The 25370-nt window shown below is 34.8% G+C and overlaps 2 protein-coding genes and 1 non-coding gene across 3 annotated transcripts; 1 reads left to right on the forward strand and 2 right to left on the reverse strand.

Annotated features, from left to right (window-relative positions):
- The first annotated feature begins 992 nt into the window (after positions 1–992).
- LOC131176390 (small nucleolar RNA R71) lies at positions 993–1099 on the forward strand. Its single transcript, XR_009146482.1, has one exon. It is a non-coding gene; the product is annotated as a small nucleolar RNA R71 (small nucleolar RNA).
- An 18405-nt stretch (positions 1100–19504) lies between these two features.
- LOC110642478 (dirigent protein 23) lies at positions 19505–20342 on the reverse strand. Its single transcript, XM_021794557.2, has one exon. The coding sequence runs from the start codon at positions 20236–20238 to the stop codon at positions 19684–19686; it is 555 nt and encodes a 184-aa protein (XP_021650249.2). The 5' UTR covers positions 20239–20342; the 3' UTR covers positions 19505–19683.
- A 3787-nt stretch (positions 20343–24129) lies between these two features.
- Positions 24130–24855, reverse strand: LOC131176334 (dirigent protein 23-like). Its single transcript, XM_058141400.1, has one exon. The coding sequence runs from the start codon at positions 24750–24752 to the stop codon at positions 24288–24290; it is 465 nt and encodes a 154-aa protein (XP_057997383.1). The 5' UTR covers positions 24753–24855; the 3' UTR covers positions 24130–24287.
- Between the last annotated feature and the right edge of the window lie 515 nt (positions 24856–25370).

Here is a 25370-nt window from a genome sequence, read left to right on the forward strand (position 1 = left end):
AAAGGTATATTAACCTTTACCTTCCTAAAAGTCTCCAAAATTTTTTTCTCTTGTTCTTCTTTCTTCGTCTTGGCCAACCTGCAGGGGAATGGAGGAAGAACAAAATTATTAACCTTATTCAGTTAGGCTCAGTATTTACCTCAACTTCAGGAACTTTAGATTCTTTTGCTCCTTGCTTCTTCTTTTTCATTGACTCATGTGGAGTCTGGTTATCAACTTTTTTCCTACTTCATAATAGTATAGCACTTGCATTTTCTATGGGATTCATAACTGTTTGTGATGGAAGCTTTCCAGAGCCTTGAGCTTCAAGCTTACTCACAGATGAAGCTAACTAACCAATCTGCCTCTCTATGTTTTGAATGTTATTTCTGGTCTCCTGTTGAAACTGTTGTGAATTGCTAGCCAAAGCTTTAACAATTTCATCAAGTGACATACCTTGATTTGAGGGAGGCGAAGGTTATTGATTCACTTGTCTCTGCTGCTGGCATCAGTTTTGCACCGGTTGATTCCCATAACTCAAATTGGGATGATCTCGCCATCCTGGATTATAAGTATTGGAAAAGGGATCATACCTGTGTTGTGGCTGTCCATAATTTCCTACTGCATGCTGTCCATAATTTCTTACTGCATTAGCATGTTGTATTGATTCATCCTCTTGTAACGCAGGACACATGTCAGTAGCATGACCCGAACCCGAATAAATTCCACATACCTTAGCTATTTGTATGTTCCTTACAGCTAATTGTCTCACCAAAGAAGTTAAATTAGAAATCCATTTCTCAAGGTTAGATGTACGTACCTCATTAACCTTCTTAGGTGTGTGATCCATTCTCATTCCAAACTGCTGAGAATTTGCTGCCATGTTAGCAATTAGACTCTTAGCTTCATCTGGTGCCTTGTCAACCAAAGCTCCTCCACTGGCAGCATCTATCATACTGCGGTCTATTGGTCGAAATCCCTCATAAAAATACTGAATCAATAGCTGCTCACTTATTTGATCATGGGGACAACTTGCACACAGCTTCTTAAATTGCTCCCAGTACTCATACAAGCTCTCTCCATTGTACTGTTGGATGCCACAAATTTCTTTTCTTATGTTGGCAGCACGGGAAGTAGGAAAATACTTCTCCAGAAATATCTGCTTCATCCCATTCTATGAGTTGACAGATCCAGAAGGAAGGTAATACAACTGATCCTTAGCTGTGCCTTCCAGTGAGAAAGGAAAAGCTCGAAGCTTGATTTGATCCTCTTAAACTCCTTGAGGTTTCATGCTGGAACACACAACATGAAATTCCTTCAAATGCTTATGTGGATCCTCACCTGCAAGACCATGAAACATAGGCAACAAATGGATTAGTCTAGATTTTAATTCAAAAGCAACATTTAAAGCAGGGTATTGAATACACAAAAGCTGTTGGTTTATATCAGGAGCAGCCAACTCTTTCAAAGTCCTAGCAGCCATGATTTCATTTTCGGAATTTGAATCTGAATCTGAATCTGAACTTAATTCCCTTGGAGATTGGACTCCTTTAGATGTACTCAGAATCAGCATAACTTGCTTAGCCAATTTTCTCAACTGTTTAGCTGTTTTTTCTATTTCTGGATCAATGATCAACTCACCAGATTGAGAAGTTCTTGTAATAAACAAAAAAAAAAAAGTAAAAACAGAAAAATGCCTCAAAACCCAAGAAAACAATGGAATTTAGCCTTAAGAGGGTGGGGCCAATGAATCTTATAAATTGATTGGTCTTGATCAGAACGTCATTTCCTTCAAAATAGGTATGGGCCGCCCTCCTAATTCAACCAAAAATCTGTCGATGAATAGTAATGTAATTTTTTTCCAAAAACCTGAAAACAGTAATACTTCACAATCAAAGGTTATAATAGAATATCCTAACACTAAAAACACGAAATCCAATAAACTTTAGTCTCTGGCAACGGCACCAAAATTCTTGATGGTTGTTGATTCCACCAGAAATTAAATTAACTAAAATTACCAGGTATAAAATATTTTTCTGCAGAAAGTGGTAAATCCAGGTCGAACCCTAGAAATTGAATTACTAAATTTCGTGTAATGGAAAAAGAAACAAAGGTTGGGGGGGGGGGGGGTGGTAATTCGCAGTCCAAAGAAGAAATCAGAAATCAGAAATTAAGGACTAAAATTAAATATGAAACTCTCAAATTAAACAAACTTGAGTCCAAGGTAATTCGCGTTCCAATGCATGATTCGATCATAAACAAAAGAAATATAATTATCTTTTATTGAATACTTAATGTAGATTTACCAAACAGCAAGGTAAACCCCTGACTTCTCTATACTCATCAATTCAAGCCCAGCACTCTTATTGACTCTAATTATTAACTGAATTGGTATTAAACAGTACTCATCAAATTAATAACTTCTTTAAGAAAAGGAAGTAGTTAAACTGAACAACAATTTATGAAGTATAAATCATTTAATTCACCCTATTGTTTCCTTAGGTTATTATTGAAAGCTTGGATTATAATCAATAAAACCTAATTGCTACTCACATTCAATCTTACACAACAATTACAGATTATGAAGATGAACTAGCAATTGATCAAATCAAACAATTAACTAATAGGCCTTTTTAGCAAATCATTCAATAAATCAAAGACAATGAAATCAGAAAACAATAGATATTCAAAAAGACATAAATTAAATTAAGAACCTGGTCTCACAAATCAAGCATAAGAACTAGAATCCCTTGAACTGAATTAAGAACTTAGACACTCATGTTCATGGCTTACAGAAAAATAAAGAAGAAATCTAAAAAGAGAATGGAGAATGAAGGTCTTCTATGGTGTTTGAAGGTCTGAATGGTTTTGTCTATGCTGTTGTCCAAAGATGCCTTTATAATAAAAAACCTAATCCCAAAGATAGGAACCAAACTAGGAGAAGTTTTAAAATTCAAAAGACAGATTTTCAGCCTGCACTCACATCTCTGCAATTAAGGCCATTTTTTAGCCACTTTTCTTTCGAATCTGTCTCTTCCCTCTTTAGGAAAATTGTAGTCCTATTTCTTAGCTTTCCAATGGATACTCATTTGCCCATATCTGAGGTCTACAGCCCAAGTTATGGCTCAAAAACCAAGACTGGTTCTGACAGAGTATCCAGCCCATAATGACGACTTCATTACCATTTTTGACAATTAAAATGGCCTCATCTCACTTCCATCCCTTCATAGAAGTTATAGAGGTGGCTCTTAAGGATCAATTGGGCCTACGCTTGCTTCATTTGGACCTATGGGACTCCCGAAACAAAATAAACACTGAAACTGGTCATGACACATTAAGTCTGGGCTTTTGTATTAGATTCACAACTAATTTCAACAACCTTAGAGACTGATTTGGGCTTTGGTCCCTCTTTGTCATTTGTAGTGCTCTGACTTAGTTTTTCAATGAATTAAATAACATTGGATTTGGAGACCCACAACTTCAAAAACACCTGAAAAACACAGCAAAGTTCAAATGTTGAAAATTTCTATATTTAACACAATTATTCCAACAACTATCTAAAAATATGCCTAATTGATATGAAATGCCTAACCAACTAAATTAAACATAAAAACACACTAAAAACACTAAATGTGATGGGAGTAAAATTAATAAATTATGCACTTATCACTCACCAAGACAACATCAGATGAAACATAACCCCAAGGATCAACTAAATCTCATTCAGAAGCCTGCATGTAGAACACAACAAACAAATGAAAAATCTACCCAAATCCCTCTCTCTGACGCTCAAGATCTGTATCCAATGCAAACCACTCTTATTTATTCACACAACCCACCCGAATGATGGGGAAGGAAGAAACCCACTCCTCCAAGCGAGGAACTTGCCATCCCCTGCTCAGAAGGGGTAGGGGAAGGCCACTGATAGCAGATGAAACGAACGAGTTTCATAGGAAAAAAGAAAAGGTGAGAGAAAAGTTGAAAAAAGAGATGATATCGAGGAGTTTGACAGTACTCTAGTGATACACTTGTATTATATAGATGTTTTTAAGCACATTTGTATATTATTTCACAGCATTTAGATAAGTAATCTCATGCATAATCATTAATTTTATCAACTTTTGTAAATTCCATTGTTAAACTCTAAATTCCATGTTTTTTTGCATCATTTCAGGTGTTTGGATAAAGTTTCAAGGCATAGGAGTGTAGAAGGGAGCTTAGAAAGACTAAAGGAAAGAGAAGTGCCACTGATACACTTTACACAGGTTGTGTAATTAAAGCCACAGACTCGTGTAACCTACTGCCAAGGGAAACTAAAAGATCCAAGGAAGAAACGCAGTACATGGGCTGTGTACACAGACTTGTGTAAACCATGGAGACCCGTGTAAGTCTCTGCCTGGCCAGGATTAAAGAACTCTCTGTAAAGCAAAAGAACACGGGTCGTGTACTTGGACCCGTATAACTAGCAATGCCCTGTGTAATCTTTTGTGCCAATACGAGATGCAGTCTTCAAAGCTCCAGTAAGTTATACGGCCCTGGGCCGTGTAGTGACACACGAGCCGTGTATCAGCCAACAGCCAATTTTCTGATTTGGCTCCAGCTCTAGTTTTTAACAGAGAGAAGAGACTTCTAATGCTTCTGGGACTCTGAAAACCTAACCCTAGGCATTGAATATAAATAAAAGCAGTAAAAAGCAGAAAGAGGGGGATCTAGAGTCGGACAATAACACCTTTATCATTTTCTCAAAGTCGCTTAGAAGAGTAGTGTATCAGTATCAAGGAGGAGCCTTCAGCTGAAGTTCCACAAGATCAAAGCTGCAGATTCTCTTTGGTTCTTTTGTTCTATTTCTTTAAGCGGACTTTTATTATTCTTTTATTTTATTTTTATTATGTTTGCTGAACTCACCATGAGTGAGTAATTTCCATATTTTGGAATTAGGAGAGTAACACTTGTAATCATTATTATGAACAAATATTGAGTTTTATTTATTGGATTTGAGATTTGTTCTTTGATTTAATTTCTTGCGATCTTAGTGCATGCTATGTGTTGGTACCTACTTAGTATTGATTATAGATATTAATTGAAGAATTGAAAGGTGAAAATTAATATTAGAAAATCAAGATTTTGAACCTAGAAAATCTGACCTAGGGATAGGCTGGTAACCTTTTTGGAGTTCCATAATTAATCATAGGTTTTAAAGGGTTTTTATAAGAACCGATCACCTACGAAAGTAAGGTTTAGCTCTAATTGAGACACACATTAGGTGCTTTGAGAGAGGACCTAGGATATTTTAGGATTAATTTCTATCAAGGTAAACGATTCTCAATCTAATGAATAGACAAGACTACATCCATAATAAGGTTAAAATGTGAAATCTTAATTCTGGAATTATTTCAAAATAGATTATTCCATTTTAAATTCATTACCCTTTTTATTATTCCCAGTATTCAAAATAGACGAATTTCACTCCCCCATTTTATTCGATAGCCTAGACAGCCAAAATCATTGTGTAGTCTGGTACTTACTAGTTAAATTCCTCGTGGGACGATACTATACTCACTACTTTATTACTTGTTCGCAATCCGTGCACTTGCGGGATTGAAAAAACCAGCAACCAAGTTTTTGGCGCTATTGCCTGGGAATCTAATTTTAGTAATATTAGGCGATGGGTAATTTAGCTGATTTAGGCATTTTCATTTACTAATTAATTTTGTTTAATTTGTTTTATTCTTTTATTCTCTCTCAGGTAATTGGTTTAGTGCATGACCAGAATAAAGCCAGGGGAAGAAGTTTTTGATTTAGATCCAGAGATGCATAGGACCCTAAGAACCATCAGGAGAGAAAGGAAATACTAAGAACAAGATCAAGGAAATCCAGAAACTCCAATCATGGCCGACAACAACAACAATAGGCCAAGACTCTTGAAGGACTATGGAGCTCCATCTGTACAAGGATTCCAACCTAGTGTTACAAGACCCACAGTGGATGCCAACAATTTTTAATTAAAATCGGCATGGCTCTAGATGATCCAACAAACCCAGTTTGGGGGTTCACTAACAGAAGATCCATATTACCACCTCCAGTGCTTTCTTGCCCTATGTGACACATTCAAGATGAATGGAGTCTCTGATTAAGCTATAACACTCAGAGTATTCCCATTCTCCTTTTGAGATAGAGCAAAGAAGTGGTTACTTTCTCAACCAGCTAGAACATTCACCACTTGGGAAGACCTCTCACAAGCTTTTCTAGCAAGGTATTTCTCACCTACAAAGACTGCAAGGTTGATGGTTGAACTCAACACCTTTAGGTAAAAGAAAAGTGAATCACTCTATGATGAATGAGAGAGATATAAAGACTTACAAAAAGAATGTCCACACTATGGCATAGAGGATTGGCTCCTGGTTCAAAACTTCTATAATGGGCAACTACCCTCTATAAGGAGCACAGTAGATTCAGTTGCAGAAGGTGACCTGATGGAGAAAATAGTGGACCAAGCACTTGAACTTCTAGAGAGGGTCGCGTATCACAACTACGAGTGGTCAAATGAAAGGAGGAATACAAAGAGAACATTAGGGATCCTGGAAGTGGATGCCCTAAGCATGATAAATGCTCAATTCGACCAGCTCATAAAAAGGCTTGATAGAATGCAAGCCAATGCCATAAGGATGAACAACCAACACTATGACAGCTGTGGAGAAGGATATATGACTTCAGAATGTAACATCTTCAATAAACTCTCCACAGAACAGATGAACTATGTGAATAATGGAGGGAACTTCAACCATAGGCAGCTCAACAATCCATATTCAAATACGTACAACCCTAGATGGAGGAACCACCCTAATTTCTCATGGTCCAATTCACAGAATCTGCCAATGAACAAACAGCAAGGATACAGACCATCAGCAACCCCAGGATTTCAAAATAGGGGATAAAACCATACACAGCCACTGCCACCTCCACAGAACCAATAGCCTAAACCAAAGTCGACTATGGAATCCATGATGAAAGGCTTCCTAGCAGCCCAACAACAGCAGAATGAAATGATCAAATAGCTAGCTTCTAAAATGGACCAACTTGCCACCCACAACAAGATGCTTGAAAATTAAATTGCTCAGCAAGCAGGTCCTTTAAGCAAGATTGCTGGTAAGCTGCCTAGTTAATCAGAGATGAACCCAAGGGAGCACTGTAAGGCAGTTACATTGAAGAGTGGAAGAGTTTTAGAATAGTCAGAGGAAGAACCAACTGAGAGAACCTCTGATAAATATGAAAACCAAGCAGAGGAGAAAAAGAAAGAAGCTAAAGAGGACCAAGAAGAGGAAGCAAGGAAGAAAAAGAAGTTTTCAGAACCATATCAGCCTCCTCTACCTTTTCCTCAGAGATTCCAGAAAGCCAAATTGGACAAACAGTTTGGAAAGTTTCTAGAAGTTTTACAGAAATTCTATATAAACATTCCTTTTACAGAAGCACTCTCTCAAATGCCATCTTATGCCAAGTTCCTTAAAGACATTTTATCAAAAAAAAGAAAGCTGGAGGATTATGAGACTGTTGCTCTTACAGAGGAATGTAGTGTCATATTGCAACACAAGCTGCCACCAAAACTCAAGGATCCAGGAAGCTTCTCCATACATTTTCTTATCAGTAACGTGAATATAGATAAAGCCCTCTGTGATCTAGGTGCAAATGTAAGTCCGATGCCTCTGTCGATATGTAAGAAGTTGGATGTAGGGGAGCTTAAACCTACAACAATTTCATTGCAACTGGCTGATTGATCTGTAAAATACCCTGTGGGCATCCTAGAAAATATCCTTATCAAGGTGGGAAAATTCTTTATCCCAGTTGATTTTGTTGTACTAGAAATGGAGGAGGACATCCATATTTCTATCATCTTGGGAAGAGCCTTCTTGGCAACTATTGGAGCTGTCATAGACGTTAAGAACGGGCAGTTAACTCTCAAGATAGGAGATGAAGAAGTGGAGTTCATCCTGTTCAGTGCAATGAAGCATAAACTTGAACCTGACGAATGCCTTAAGGTTGATATAATTGACAAGCAAGTTGAAAAGGAATTCCATAAAGCACATCCTGAATATCCTCTTGAAGCATGCATCGTGCACAACCACACAGCAGGGAATGAGAATACAGAAATTACAGCTTGTGCATAATCCTTGATAGCTAATCCACCCCTACCATTGGCTCAAGTTTTCAAGGTAGAAGAGTTAAAGGAAGAACAGCCCAAAGGCAAACTTCAAGAAAACACCAAATAGGTAGAATTGAAACCTCTTCCCTCTACGCTAAGGTACGCACTTTTAGACTCAAATTCTGAATATCCTATTATTATCAATGCCAGCCTATCTGAAATAGAAGAGGAAAAATTATTAAGGGTATTTAGGATCCATAGTAAGGCTATAGGGTATAAAATAGAAGACCTAAAAGGGATTAATCCTTCCATTTGCATGCATAGGATACCTATAGAAAAAAATAGTAAACCCATTATTGAACATAAAAAAAGACTTAACCCAAACATGAAAGAAGTAATAAAAAAGGATATTCTTAAACTATTAGATGCAGGTATTATATACTCAATTTTTGATAGCAAATGGGTTAGTCCAGTACATGTAGTCCCTAAGAAAGGTGGGACAATTATCGTTCAAAATGCAAACAATGAACTAATCCCTACCAGAATAGTCACTGGTTGGCGCATGTGTATAGATTATAGGAAATTGAATAGTGCCACTAAAAAAGACCATTTTCCTCTTCCTTTCATAGACCAAATGTTAGAAAGGCTAGTAAAACATTCCTACTTTTATTATCTATATGGGTATTTGGGAATTTTCCAAATTCCTATTCACCCAGAAGACCAAAAAAAGATCACATTCTCATGCCCTTATGGAACCTTTGCATATAGAAGAATGTCTTTTGGTCTTTGTAATGCTCCTGCTACTTTCCAAAGGTGCATGATGGCCATTTTTTTCGATTATATTGAAAATATTATGGAGGTTTTTATGGATGATTTTTCTGTCTATGAAACTACTTTTGATGATTACCTAGCTAACTTATCCAAAGTGTTGCAAAGATGTGAAGAATCAAACCTGATCCTAAATTGGGAAAAATGCCACTTCATGGTAAGGGAAGGTATAATTCTTGGACACTTGATATCAGAAAGAGGAATTGAAGTTGATAAGGAAAAAATTGAAATCATTGAAAAAATGCCACCACCAACATCAGTCAAAGGAGTGCGAAGCTTTTTGGGACATGCAGGCTTCTACAGAAGATTCATTAAAGACTTCTCCAAAATAGCTAAGCCACTTACCAACTTGTTAAGTCAAGATGTTCCCTTTGATTCTGATGAAAATTGCCTTGTCTCTTTTAACAGGATCAAAGAAGCCTTGATTTCAGCACCAATAATGCAACCACTAGATTGGGAGCTACCATTTGAGGTGATGTGCGATGCAAGTGACTATGCAGTTGGAGCAGTACTCGGGCAAAGAAAGGATAAAAAGCTCCACACCATTTATTACTCCAGCAAGATGCTTGACGAAACATAAATCAACTATGCTATCACAGAAAAGGAATTCCTAGCAGTAGTGTTTACAATTGACAAATTCAAATCTTATCTAATTAGATCGAAAGTCATTGTATTCACAGACCATGCTGCCATCCGATACCTTTTAAACAAGAAGGAAGCAAAACTAAGGCTGATTCGATGAATTTTACTCCTGCAAGAATTTGACCTTGGGATCAAGGACAAAAAGGGATCCAAAATATAATAGCTGACTACCTCTCCAGACTAAAAATGGAAGACATAGGGGACATTGAGGATTTGCTAATTGATGATTCATTTCTTAATGAGCAATTACTAGCATTCTTCCAAGCTCCATGGTATGCTGACTTTGTTAATTTTCTTTTATGCAGGGTATTACCTCCAAACATGTCTTATCAGTAAAAGAAGAAATTTCTACATAATGTGTGATTCTACACATGGGAAGAACCTCTGCTATACAAGAGATGTAATGATGGGCTAATAAGAAGATGCATACCGGAAGAGGAAATAGAGAACATTCTGCAGCACTGCCATTCATCATTATATGGAGGACACTTTGGCACCACAAAAATAGCAGTCAAGATTTTGCAAGTAGGGTTTTACTGGCCATATCTATTCAAGGATGTAAGATCCTTTGTGCTAGCTTGTGATCAATGCCAAAGAACGGGAAACATTTCAAGAAGGAATGAGATGCCACTGCATGGTATACTTGAAATTGAATTATTTGATGTGTGGGGAATAGACTTCATGGGTCCATTCCCAACTTCCTTTGGAAACAAGTATATCCTAGTTGGTGTTGACTATGTGTCAAAATGGGTAAAAGCAGTAGCCACACCAATAAATGATGCTAGAGTGGTAACAAAATTCCTCAAAAAGAACATATTCACAAGATTTGGCACACCAAAAACAATAATCAGCGATGGAAGGAGTCACTTCTGCAATTAACAATTTGAAAATTTATTAAAGAAATATGGAGTGACTCACAAGGTGGCAACCCCTTACCATCCTCAGACCAGTGGCCAAGTAAAAGTTTCAAACCGGGAGCTGAAACATACCCTTGAGAAAATAGTCAATCGCTCAAGGAAAGACTGGTCCATAAAGTTAGATGATGCATTGTGGGCATACCGCACTGCATATAAAACTCCCATTGGAATAACACCCTTCTGCTTAGTCTATGGAAAATCCTGCCACCTACCTGTCGAACTTGAACACAAAGCCTATTGGACTAACCAAACCCTAAACTTTGACCTTAAGGCTGCTGGCAAAAAAAGGCTTCTACAGCTCAATGAGCTAAAAGAAATCAGACATGATGCCTATGAGAATGCCAGGATCTTCAAGGATAAGACCAAAAGATGGCACGACAGGCGCATATCGAGAAAAGAAATTAAAGCAGGGGATTTTGTCTTACTGTTCAATTCCAGATTAAAACTCTTTCCAAGGAAGTTGAGATCAAGATGGTCCAGACCCCTTAAGGTAACCCAAGTCTTCCCGCATGGAGCAGTAGAAGTGTGGAGTGAAACCTCAGGTGCATTCAAGGTCAATGGGCAGAGGTTGAAGCCTTACTTCCAGGGAGAACCCATAGAGAAGGGAGCCAACTGCACCTTCGACAACCCTTCAGATAGATCGTGAGCAACAAAAGCAAAGTCCAGCTAAAGACTATAAACAAGCGCTTTTTGGGAGGTAACCCAAAATTTCTAAATTTACTTTACTTTCTTTCTTATTTTATTTTTTTTTTAATGTTTGTTCGTATTTTATTTCATAGGAACCCCAAATCTCAATTCTGGAGAAGCAAAGAACTGAAGGCAAGAGAGGAGAGGAATCATCAAGTCAAATCTACACAAGAGGAAATTGAACAAAACTGAAGAAGTAACTATGTTGTTAATACTTGCATTCATCTCATTCATATAAATAGGAATACTCTAGCATGAATCAAGCATAACAAAAAAAAAAAAAAGAAAAGCTAGAAGATTACACGGTCCGTGTAAGAACCTTACATGCTCCGTGTAACATTCTGGAGCCCAAAACTATAACTGCATAAGCTACAAAAACTTACACGGGTTCACCCCGTGTAGAGATACACGCCCCATGCACCATAGGGGGAGAGAAAAGCTTTTGAAATTAAGTGGAATAGAAGGTTACATGGGTCCCCGAGGTAATTTACATGGGCCTTGTAACTTATTCAGTGAGGCAACTTGAGGGACAGGAAGTTACACGAGTCCTCGAACGGAATTACACGGGCTGTGTAACTTAGTAGAAGTGAGAAATTACGGACAGAACGTTACACGTGCCTGTAGGTCGGGACCTATGTAGTGATACAAGACCCGTGTATCACATTGCAAACGCGATACCTGGGGTGAGAAACGCGCGAAATGAAGGGTCACAATGACCCTTTAAATTCACCTTTCGCCCTTAAACTGCCTCCCATTCTAAAACTCTTCCTCTCCATGCCTTCTAACTTTTAAAAACCTCTCAAATCTCCTCTCCCCTCACCAAACCCTAGTTTTGCCCTCTCCCAAAGTCACCAATGGCTCCTACAAAGAGACTGGCAAAAAGAATGGGCTCCTCCTCAAGGCAAGGAGGTGACTCCTCACCCTCACCTCCTCAGCCATAACCTCAGTGCCCAAGAACAACAGCAGCCCCACCTCCACCACCTCCCCCACCTCTACCACAAGCAGCCCTACAACCTCAACTACCACAACCTCAACAGCCAGCACAACCGAAATTCTCCATCACTTGGGATTTTGTGACAATGCCCGCAGAGATCTATGTGCTCGGCTTAACAACCGAAAAATAATCTCCATAAAGTATATAGACTTTGGGCTGTTGGAGCAAATAGGGCTGCAAGATGAAATCAATGGGCTCCTTGACAGCATTGGGTGGACCAGATTCGCCCAACTTCAATTCCTTGCCTACCAGGACACCACACTAGAGTTCCTTGGGAGTTTCAAGGCCACCTTATAGCCCACTGACAGGGAGGATAGGGGCAGGATTGAGTTTCGGCTCCTTGGTATTGATCGGGTAATGAACAAGGACGAGTTCAACACTATCTTTGGATTTTACAGCACCAGGCTCTAGGAGATCCCACAAAACTGGATGGTCTACAACAGCGTTGAATTCTAGCATTCTATAGCCCCGAACATGGAGGTTTGCAACTCTAACAAGTCAAAATCTATAGGTATCACTAGCCCTACTTTGTGGTACATGTACCAATTAGCCGCCCACACCTTCATGGGCCGTGGTGACAGCTTAGGTGTGGTGAACGCTAATGAACTCTTCTTCCTTTGGTGTATGGTCACCGGGCAACATTGTAGCATGGGATTATTCTTGTGCAACCACCTTCACTACCTATCTCACCAGTCGACAGGGTGTATAGTGCTTGGAGGCCTCATCATAGCCATCGCACTCCACTTCGGATTCATTTCAGAGCATCACAAGCTGCACTTTATCCTGGGCACCTCCAGGATTGACCAGACCATCTGCATATCCATAAGGATATGTAAGAAGGTTGACAACACCTGCTACTTGGTCGATGTCGAAGGGAATGTCATCCGTAGGAGGGAAAAAGCATGAGAAGACCTTGGTGAACCTTCATAGGCCCAAGGGGAAGCCCAAGAGCCACTCCATCATGAGTCTCCCGCTCGAGTGCCTCCCTACACGCCACCGCCAACGGACCCCATCATTGCATAACTTTAGCGCATGGAGACTACACTCAACAATAGAATGCAAGTGCTCGAAGACAGCCTCCAGGAAGCCCACAACAAGCTGGACATAATTATTGAGAGGCTCGATGAAAAGGGACCATTTTCACCATCAGAGACTTTTTAGAGTTAAGACTATAGGATAGGTTCTTTAATGTAAAAATTCATATACCTTAGTCCCAAACTGCACTCATAAGTCTCTTTTACTTGCTTTTTGTCCAAACTTTCAATCCTTAATACATAATATGCTTTCTCATAATTTTTGTGCTACCTTTTAATTTTGCATATTGTGTTGACATTAAGGACAATGTCAGATTTGAGTTTGGGGGTACAGATGCATTTCATACATTGCATATCATTACATTGCTTGATTATATCCATATTATACTTGTGTATCAAAATTCCAGAAAATTTTGAAAATTTTGAAAATTTTGAACCTTGAACTAGTGAAACTTCGAATTATAACCACAATTACTAGTAAGCTAATAATTGGACTCCATGGGATCGAGGAATGAACGTATCTGGATAGGCAAAAAGGACTTTAATATGTTGTTTGTGAAAAGCCTAATCACCTTAGTGGAGCTAGACTAGTTAAACCCCTTCATAACTATTAATTTATCACATTAAACTTGTAAAGTTAGGAAAAAATTTTTTGAAATGTAGACAAACCTAAAAATGACTCACCAGCTCTAGAACATGTCTCTTGGACCTATTGAGGCGAAATCCTAGCATATACTTGATAACGAGATGATTAAGGCATTCTTTGACATAGCCTCATTAAACCTTAATAACCCTAGTAAAATATATATATATATGTATATCCCTTGTAGCCAATTTGAGCATATACTTTACCTGTATAAATTTCCTTATTTACCCACAAAAATTCACCTAGCCCCTAGCCTAAACACTCACCTTACCCTTTTTGAGGAAGCCTAGTGCACAAAGGATAGGTATATCAAGTGTAAAAGAAGACATAAGAAGAGGGTGTGAAAAACCAAAAAGAGTGCGAGTGTGCATCAAGGAAAATCTTGCCTTTTTAACCCAACAAAAGTTTAGGGTAAAGGAGAGATACAAAAAAAAAAAAAAAAAAAAAAGAGAAGAAAGGGGTATGCTTAGCACTATAAAGAACCCCATTTTTCCATACAAAATTAACAGAATAAACTTGGTATACTTAAAACTTTGTGCATAAAAGCTACTCTCATATTTGCATTCCTTAATACTCTTCATTGGTAGCCAAATCATCACCCCCTTAACCCCAATACAACCTCTCTAAAGACCTTTTGATCTTTTGAAAGTGTGTGCTACATTAGTGGAGATAAGAAATTAAGATGTGCCTATGGAGCTGGAATTGAGCACTTCATCACAATTATCCATAATAGAGGCAAATTTGGGGAGTAAGTGTTCCTCAAATCTATTCTGATAAAACAAGTTATTTGTGACTTATTAATAGCCTTGCATAGAGGAATAACTAGTTGAAACACCATGAAGGGGGGTGAAGTTCTAAGCAGGCAGCTATTGGAACCCTTATGCCTTGAAAGAGGGTAATTGGTATGAAGGATTAGAGGAGTTCAATTATATGCATATCGAATTGTTGGTTGTGTTCCTAAGTTATCCCCTAAAATATTTTCTAAAACAAGGTTTTTATTTGCTTAAGGACAAGCAAAGGTTTGAGTTTGGGGGTATTTGATATACTTATATTATATAGATGTTTTTAAGCACATTTTTATAGTATTTCACAGTATTTAGATAAATAATCTCATGCATAATTATTAATTTCATCAACTTTTGTAAATTCCATCGTCAAACTCTAAATTTCATATTTTCTGCATCATTTCAGGTGTTTGAATAAAGTTCCAAGGCATAGGAGTGCAAAAGAGAGCTTAGAAAGACCAAAGGAAAGAGAAGTGCCATTGATACACTTTACACGGGTCGTGTAATTAAAGCCACAGACCCGTGTAACCTACTACCAGGGGAAAACTAAAAGAGCCAAGGAAGAAATGCAGTACATAGAGACCCGTGTAAGTCTCTGCCTGGCCAGGATTAAGAAACTCTCTATAAAGCAAAAGAACACGGGTCGTGTACTTGGACTCGTGTAACCAGCAATGCCCATGTAATCTTATGTACCAATACGAGTTGCAGCCTTCAAAGCTTCAGTAAGTTACACGGCCCTGGGCCGTGTAGTGACACACAGGTACACGAGCCGTGTATCAGCCGATAGCTAGTTTTCTGATTTGGCTCCAGCTCCAGTTTTTGACAGAGAGAAGAGACTCTAATGCTTCTGGAACTCTAAAAACCTAATCCTAGGCACTGAATATAAATAGAAGCAGCAAAAAGAGGGGGATCCAAAGCCGGACAATAACACCTTCATCATTTTCTCACAACCGCCTAAAAGAGTAGTGTATCAGTATCAAGGGGGAGCCTTCAGCTGAAGTTCCACAAGATCAAAGCTGCAGATTCTCTTCAGTTCTTTGTTCTATTTCTTTAAGCGGACTTTTATTGTTCTTTTATTTTATTTTTATTATGTTTGCTAAACTCACCATGAGTGAGTAATTTTCATATTTTGGAATTAGGAGAGTAACGCTTGTAATTATTATTATTAACAAATATTGAGTTTTATTTATTGGATTTGATCTTTGATTTAATTTCTTATGATCTTAATGCATGTTATGCGTTGGTACCCACTTACTATTGATTATAGATATTAATTGAAGAACTGAAATGTGAAAATTAATATTAGAAAATCAAGATTTTGAACCTAGGAAATTTGACCAAGGGAGAGGCTGGTAACCTTTGTGAAGTTTCATAATTAATCATAGGTTTTAAAGGGTTTTTATTAGAACCGATTACCTACGAAAGTAGGGTTTAACTCTAATTGAGACACACCTTAGGTGCCTTGAGAGAGGACCTAGGATACTTTAGGATTAATTTCCATCAAGGCAAATGATTCTCAATCCAATGAATAGACAAGACTACATCTATAATAAGGTTAAAGTGTAAAATCTTAATTATTGAATTATTTCAAAATAGATTATTCCATTTTAAATTCATTACCCTTTTTTTATTCCCAGTATTCAAAATAGACAAATTTCACTCCCCCATTTTATTTGATAGCCTAGACAGTCAAAATCGCTGTGTAGTCTGATACTTATTAGTTAAATTCCTCATGGGACGATACTCTACTAACCACTTTATTACTTGTTCGCGAACCATGCACTTGCGGAGTTGAAAAAACCAGCAAACATCTTGCTATTTTTGTTGTTGCGAGTAAAAGTTTTTGATTTTGAAATGTTATGTAAAAATTATTATTGGTCCTTCAAAAACCTTAAAAACATATCTTATTTGTAAAAGTTGGAAAGGAAATATAAAAAAAAAATAAAGCCTTTTAAATGGAAAAAACTCTCCATCTTTGTAAATTATACTTGTGAACCATAAACCTAAGAATCTACTTGACACTTCTAGCTTCTTCAAATAATCTTCAAGCCTTTTCTTACACATCCTATGACATTCTTTGGAGATTTTTGCTTCTTTCCATTTTAGCATTTCAACCATCAAAAGCAATCATAAATGTTTCAAAAGATTTTTTTTTTTTGTTTCAAAGGTAGATATAATTACAGTAAATAGTTACTTAAACTATGGGACTAACAACTATTTTTTAATAATGACAAACTATAATACTTATAAAAGAGAAATTTGATAAACTTAGTTTACCAAGTTAAGAAAATGATTTTATGATATTATACTCATGGATAAATATATGTAATTTAAATTTCAATTATCATTATATATATAAATATAATTATAGATAAATATGAATAATGTGAAGTGTTTTAATTAGCTAAGTTTACAGATAATATGATCTATTGAATCTTGTCAAATTTGGAAAGAGTGTTGACAAATTATATATTAATTCATTTTAATTTGGGTTATATAAGTGATTGAGTTGTTTTACATATCAAAATGATTAGCTAATTTAATATTGCAACTCAACTATTTATATTTACCCTTTCTTTTTTATATTTTCCCTATGTGAGACATTCTCAACACACTCCCCTCAAGTGCAATAACATGATTGTCACTTGATAATTATGCAATATTAACCCAATACATACTCAACTACATGGCTTTATGAGCAGTTAAAACCCGCCACAATTTAGTTCAGGCTCTGCCATGTTAAATTTGAAGAGAGTGCTGACAAATTACATATTAATTCATTTTAATTTGGACTTATATAAGTGATTGAGCTGCTTCACACATTTAAATGACTGCCAATTTAATATTACGATCCAAACATTTATATTTACCTTTTTTTTTTATATTTTCCTGATATGAGACATTCTCAATAAATCTATTTAAGAATCTCTCGTTTTAAAATATTAAATAGAGAATGATTTCTAATTTGAATTTTTTTATTTATCAATTATAAACTTTATCAACTTTATGATTAGAGCATCTTAATTTTTTTTCTGATAAATAAAAAAAATTATGATAAGAATTACAAAATGCTGATAGTGTAATCCATTAATCATCGCTCACCTCATTTAATATCTTTAAAAAAATTTTAGATAAAAAAAAAAATCAATCCCCTTTATTGAGCCAACTTGTCTTATATTATTCTTTCTTATCTTTAGCTATTCCACCACCTAAAATTAACATGTCTTATTTTATTGTAATTAACAACAAATGAAATGATTGCATACTTTAATTTTTCTAGAAGCGGGGAACTAAGTTATCCTTGTAATTGCTTGGTTGAATGAGTGGTGGAGACAAATGAAGCAAATAGCATGAGGCTATTGTGTTTGTTACGTTGGCAACATCTCATGAATGGCAGTCGATCAACATCATCGGAAACTCGCATGTCTTGCTTCTTTTGGCACCACCAATTGTTTCTCAACCCCATTGATTTTAAAATAAAATGTGCTCCAATATGCCAATCAACTCCTTGTTAAATGCCTTTTCCCTTTGTCCCTCTTTTGAAATCAATACTACAAAAGCTGTGATTAATTATGGTGGTCTTGGCGACACTTAATATTTAATTCATGTATATGTAAATTAAAGCTACATTTGTTTTATAAATCAATTGAAAATATTTTCTTAATTAAATGAAAAATTAGTTTTTTTTAGAAAAATAATTAAAAAAAAATTATTTTTCATTTTTTTAGACTTTAATAATCTTATTAAAGCCGAATATACTATTTCACACATGAACTTTTACCTAAAAAAAAAATTCTTGTAGCATCCTAAATTTTTAAAATGTCTTATGACACACCTCATCTACGGTAAAATAGATTTAAGATACATAGTTAAGGTGTATCATAGGATGTTTTAAAAGTTCATAGTAGCATAATTTTTTTTTTGTAAAATAAAAATACTTATATATACATGATATAAATATATACTATTAATTTAATATTATAGCTAAATAACAATGAATATTTTCATAAAAATATTTTTCATATATAAATTATTTTTCACAAAACAATCAAAGTTAGTGTATTTTTTAAAGTCATTGAGAGAAAATATAATTTTATTTTTTTTTAAAAAAAGAGATAATCTTAATTAGTTTATGAATTGATTTGAAAATATTCTTAACATATATTTATCAATTAGAATCAGTTTATTTATCACCATTTATTTTTATATTTTAATATAATTTTTAAATTTTCATTACATTTTTTAAAATTATTGAACTTATTTTCACTTTTATTAAAATCCGGCCAGTCCTTTGTCAAAATGTTGATGTGGTAACCAAATTGAATCCCTTAATGTTAAAAAGAAATATTATATTCCCTTCACAATAATTTCATTGTATAATAATCCATCATATTTTATCTATTGTGGCTGCCATATCAGCATTTCACAAATGTTGGCCAAATTTTGATAAAAATACTCCTCGCAATGATTTAAAAAAATTAATAATTTTTAAATTATAAATTAAAATATAGAGAATATAATGATAAGGAAATTTTTATCTAGAATAATGAATTTACTTATTAAATATATGAATTTCATATATTTATATTTTAAATTTATAATATATCGAATTTAGATAAAAAAAATTTTATAATGATATAATTAATGAGAAAAATCTATATAAATATGATATATTATAAATTAAAAATAAAAGTATATACATATATGTAGATGATACCATATGTGTTGTGTTTCGGGTTGATAATAAATTGAGTAGTCATGCAAATTAAAATAAATGAACTGACAAGATTTTATCACGCAAATTAACCAACTATATCAACTAAACCAAATAAAAAGGCACTATTCTGAAACAATTTAGTCAAAGTTTATATTTATTAATATACGAAGCCAAGGATCACCGTATATAGCAAATTACTTTAATACAACGACTCGAGTAGTTAGCTATAAAAATGGAAAATGGCAGTGAATTAAAGCTGAATATATAAAACTGAAAAGACAAGCCCAAGCAATATCACAGAAGAGAGGCAAAGATATCTAGTGAACTACTGTAACATTATAGCCAACGATAGCATCTCCAGTAGTAATATCAAACCAAAGCGTCTTCGCAATTGCATATCCGCGAGCCAACCGGAAAAGCCCAGTCCCGCCAACGATCGGCATCTCACGTACAGGACTCATGGCTGAGTTCTTGCCAAGGAGGCTGATGGAGCTACCATTATAGATACCATCAATGAAGGCGAAGTTCATGGCCATGATAAGGCAGACTTCACTCTGTCCAGCTGAACCATAAAGCCCTTGTGCTCGACCCACCAGTTTGGAGTTGGGATCTGGTCCTTGAGTTAAAGGATCATCTGCCATCATAATAGCACCAAAAAGAGTGGGAGATTTTTCGGTGTCAGCGGACTGAGCCACCTTGATAGCACTAGGGTTCTTGCCACTAACTGTGTCGTGGAAATAGAATTGGAGATTGGTTACTGTCTCCTTCTGGTCTTTGTGTCTCTGAGGCCAGTTATCTAAAGGGAAAGCTTGCGTCCATGGCATGGCTATGACGAGGGAAATGATGAAGAAAACTAGACATAACTTTGCCATGTTCTTCCTCAGCTCTAGCAATAAAAAGCCAAGAAAATTCACTCTAACACCAGACAAGACACAAGGAGAGCCAGGGACTTGTGATTCTGAGAGATTTTATAAAATGGGTGTGTCGGTCTTGCATTTTGCGATGCAACTGCTAGCTCCTTTTATATTCAAAGGCCGTTTAACAACAATTGGGACTAGGGACCCACCTTTATTGGGCCTTGTTTACAGCCCAATACATTTGATTTTTTTAGGCTAATAGTGTCAGTCGTCCAAACATTAGTAATTAACATTATTTTTCTATTTTAATAAAATTTTGAAATTCATAACCTCTTACATTATAAAATAAATATTTATCCACTGAATTAAAAAAAAAAGTTTTTATTAATAACCAATATAAAATAATCAAATAAATTTTCTTGCATGATTTTCAAAAGAAAATCAAACAATTTTTATTTTTGAAAGCAAATCAAGCAAGCAGGTATTTGTGTTGTAGATTTGAGGCAAAACGAGCTTTCAATGCTTTTGACTATCTGAGTAATTTTTGTGGGAAAAATAAGTGGGTAGGTGGATGCATGTGACTGTGACTGTGACTATCTGCCCCCAAGCATATTGGACATATAGAATAGATTAAATTTGGATCATATGAATATGAATGGTAGTGTTCTGGATCCTCCACGTAGTTTCTGGTTATATATTAGTCGACCTAACTCTCCTCTCTTCGGATTTCAACATTCTTGGAAAGAAATTAGGTCCATTTGCCAGTTTGTCTTGGATAGCCTAACCCATGAAAACCAAAACTTTCAACAAGTTAGGAACCCTAGGAAATGCTTGTCGTATTAGATTCCTCGTGTTAATTAGTTACATCATATTAAATTCTATGGTATGAGCTACGTCACTTAAATATTGGCCCAAATCCAATTCTCCATTACTACAACTATTCAAAGCTAACTGCCGAATTTTGGTCACTTAATGTGTATATTTTTTTTCCTTCTAAAATTGGAATTGCTATCTGGCATCATAAAATAGTTTGTTAATATAATAGAAATAATGTGCCACTCGTAAAGTTTTGAACAATTAAACTAATTTTTGAGTTGAGTTAAACTTGACTTATTTTTTTAAAATGATATCAAAACAGAAACTCTTTTTTCAATATTGGGCTTTTCATAAGTATTCCATACTTTAGATATTCTAGATATGAGGGTAATATGTTAATATCCCACACTAATTCAGAATAAGGATAATGTGCTTTTTATAAAATTTTAATACTTTTTCTTTTTTAGTTAACTTTTGGAGATAAGTTAAGCACCACCATTTTTTTAAAGATAGTTAAGCTTAATCCTTAGTTTTACTTTAATAAAATGTCATTACAAGACTTTTGTTCTAATTAGAATTAAGGGATTTTATATTATTAGGAATTAAAGAAAATTAAGTCTGTAGATACACATAAAAAATATGAATAAATAAAAACATTTGAATGGATAAAATAATTTTAATTCATATTTATAATGTATAAGACATACTTAGCTTAGTCCACCAAATATATATATATATATATATATATATATATATATATATATATATATAGGTAAATAGTGATTAGGTATTTATATTGAGCAGCAATAATTTTTAAAGTAGCATTTAATATTTTGATCGTATTTATATTATTTGATTGTATAATGTTTACACTAATATTTTGAGATTAAGGGAGTAGTTCATGAAAAATTATTTCTTCCAACTTTTAAAAGTTAAGGGAGCGTTTTGACTAAGGTCAATAAAATAATATTACTATTTTATATTTATTAACTAATCTAATAATTATTTTTATTAAACACTTTTATTTTAAATTACTATATAAATAGTTAACCATTAACAACTAATATGTAACAACTAGTAAAACAGTCGATGATAAATAAAGTAATTAATAATTATTAAAATAATTAATATTGTCAAATAAGACCTTAAACAAATGTGGTTGTTTCAATAACAGTAATTAGTTTTTTGTCATTAAATAATTTGAATTATTAGTAGCTAATATAATGCTTGAATATTTATTGTTTACCCATCTGTCAACATGTGTTTTCATTTCCGATCAAGCATAATAATAATAATAATAATAATAATAATAATAATAATAATAAACAAGAGACCCATGAGGCTACGTTGTTCCTTTATTTGAGGATAACAATTAAAATTTTAGAATATATTAAACTATTTTGGAGAATAATAAAATTTTAAAATATATTAAACTATAATTTAGTGCAGATATTTGATATGTGGAAATATAAATTTAATCTGACCAAGAAAAACATATTAACTGCTGAATTTAAGGCTATATTTATTTGGAAGTAATGCAATTAAATATATAATGAATTTTATATATATTTAGTTTTAATATAAAAATGAAATAATGTAATAATAATTTCATTTTAATATTTACTTTATTTATAATAATAGTAATAATAATGGAGTGACAATTGCTATGGTGACAAGTGGTCAGATGGTGTTATAGAATAGTCATGGTCACTGGTTTAGCTTTAATCCAAAATCGATTTTTGTCAAACCATTTCAGACTGGCTTTGATTCTAGGTTAGACCAGTGTGATTCTAGGATAGAGCTAGACTATGGTTATGACTACCATAGATCTGATTACGATCCACGATGAATATAAAACCAGATTGGAACTTACCTATTAAACTTGGGATCGACATTATTGGAATCATCTTGGGGAAGTCTAGTCTAGGGGTGAGCAGATTTCGGTTTAAATAGAAAAATTGAACCTAACTAAGTCAATTTGGCTCAATCAGTTTGGTTCGATTATTTTCATAAAAAATTGAAAAAAATCTAACCAAACCAAAATATATATATATATATATATATATATATATATATATATATATATATATATATATATATATATATATATAAAGAAAACCCCATAATTTTTGAGTTTTGATTTCTAATTTTTTTTTGTTATTGGGATTTAATGTTAAAAATATGAATTCTTGAAAAATTCAGTTTGATCAGTTTAAAACCAAATCGAACCAATATTTATCAGTTTGGTTTGATTCGGTTCCCTCTCAATGATCGATTTGGTTCGATTTTCAAAATTTTTTATTTTTAATTTTTGGTTTTATCGGTTCGGTTCTGTTTGGAACCGAAACGACCATTTGCACACTCCTAGTCTAGTCCCTCCCCCCCTTGAATTGAATTAGAATGGAACTAGCGATTCAACTGATGGCTTAATCTAGTTCGAGCATTTTTTTAAAGCAAAAGATTAAAAAAAAAAAAAAAATTCAACCAATAGATTATGTGAAATCTAAATCAAACCAAAAGCAAACGAGAATCAGAATCAAAATTAGAATTGGACTGATATTGTCAATTTTGAACCTTTTTAAATCAAACGCACACCCCGAAATCAGTCCAAGGCTGAGACTAGACCGTGGAGAATTAGCCTGAACTGAATTATAACTATCTCCCTCCCTTACTAATTAAACCAGATTGGATGGTTTCTATCTGTTTTGATTCAAAACAATTTTTTTTTTAAGAAATAAATTTTAAGTAATTAAATTAAACCAAATCAATTTGAACTAAAATAAAACGAAAATTGAAACTGAGATCAAAACCCTACTTTCCGTTTTAGGGCATTTATCCATAAAAATCAATGAACTGACTAGATTTTCTTAAAAAAAAAAAAAAAAAAAATTCTGATTAGATTTATCAAAGCAAATTAACCAACTTATATCAAACCTAATAAAAAGCACTATCCTTAAAGAATTGAACCAAAGTTTATATTTATTTTTTTGATAGAAAATATTTATTAATATCGGAAGCTAGTGATCACCATTATAGCAAACTACTTTAACACAATGACTCGAGTAAGCTATAAAAATGGAAGATGGCTGTGAATTAAAACCGAATATAAAACTAAAAACACAAGCACTAGCAATATCACTGGAGAGAGGTAAAGATATCTAGTGAACTACTGTAACATTATAGCCAACTATAGCATCTCCAGTAGTAATATCAAACCAATGCGTCTTCGCAATTGCATATCCACGAGCCTACCGGAAAAGCCCAGTCCCGGCAACGATCGGCATCTCACGTACAGGACTCATGGCTGAGTTCTTGCCAAGGAGGCTGATAGAGCTACCATTATAGATACCATCGGTGAAGGCGAAGTTCATGGCCATGATAAGGCACAATTCACTCTGTCCAGCTGAAGCATAAAGCCCTTGTGCTCGACCCAACAACCTGGTGTTGGGATCTGGTCCTTGAGTTAAAGGGTCATCTGCCATCATAATAGCACCAAAAAGAGTGGGAGATTTTTCGGTGTCAGTGGACTGTGCCACCTTGATAGCACTAGGGTTCTTGCCACTAACTGTGTCGTGGAAAAAGAATTGGAGATTGGTTATAGTCTTCTTCTGGGCTTTGCGTCCCTGAGGCCAGTTGTCTAAAGGGAAAGCTTGTGTCCATGGCATGGCTATGACTAGGGAAATGATGAAGAAAACTAAAAATATCTTTGCCATGTTATTCCTCTGTTCTAGCAATAAAAAGCCAACAAAAACTCACTCTAACACCAGAGAAGACACAAGGAGAACGAGGGACTCGTGATTCTGAGAGATTTTATGAAATGGGTATGCCGGTCTTGCATTTTGCGATGCAGCTGCTAGCTCCTTTTATATTCAAAGGCCGTTTAACAACCGTGACTAGCGACCCCACTTTATTGGGCTTTCTTTACAGCCCAATACATTTCCATTTTTTAAGCTATAATAATTTTTTTTTTTTAAGAAAAGGGTACCATATATATTTGGTTAATTTTTTTTGGGAACATGCGCACCATTTAAAGAGTTTTCTTTCTTTTTTTATTTTTTTTTAAACAGCAAACTGCGTTTAATCAAGGGTACCCGTGGGCCTCGATATTCAGAGACATCCATTCCAATTTTTATATTTGAAAGCAAATCAAACGAACTGGCATTTGTGTAGTAGATTGGAGACAAAACGAGCTTTCAATGTTTTTGACTATGTCTAAACGAGTAATTTTTTCATGGGAAAATAAGTGGGTAGGTGGGAGTAGGGGTGGCCACAGTTCAGTAATCGCCGGTTACGATTCCTGAATTGCCGGTTCAGATTTAATGAAATTATGA

The sequence above is a fragment of the Hevea brasiliensis genome, unplaced genomic scaffold (genome assembly GCF_030052815.1).
Source record: "Hevea brasiliensis isolate MT/VB/25A 57/8 unplaced genomic scaffold, ASM3005281v1 Scaf1, whole genome shotgun sequence".
Lineage (NCBI taxonomy): Eukaryota > Viridiplantae > Streptophyta > Magnoliopsida > Malpighiales > Euphorbiaceae > Hevea > Hevea brasiliensis.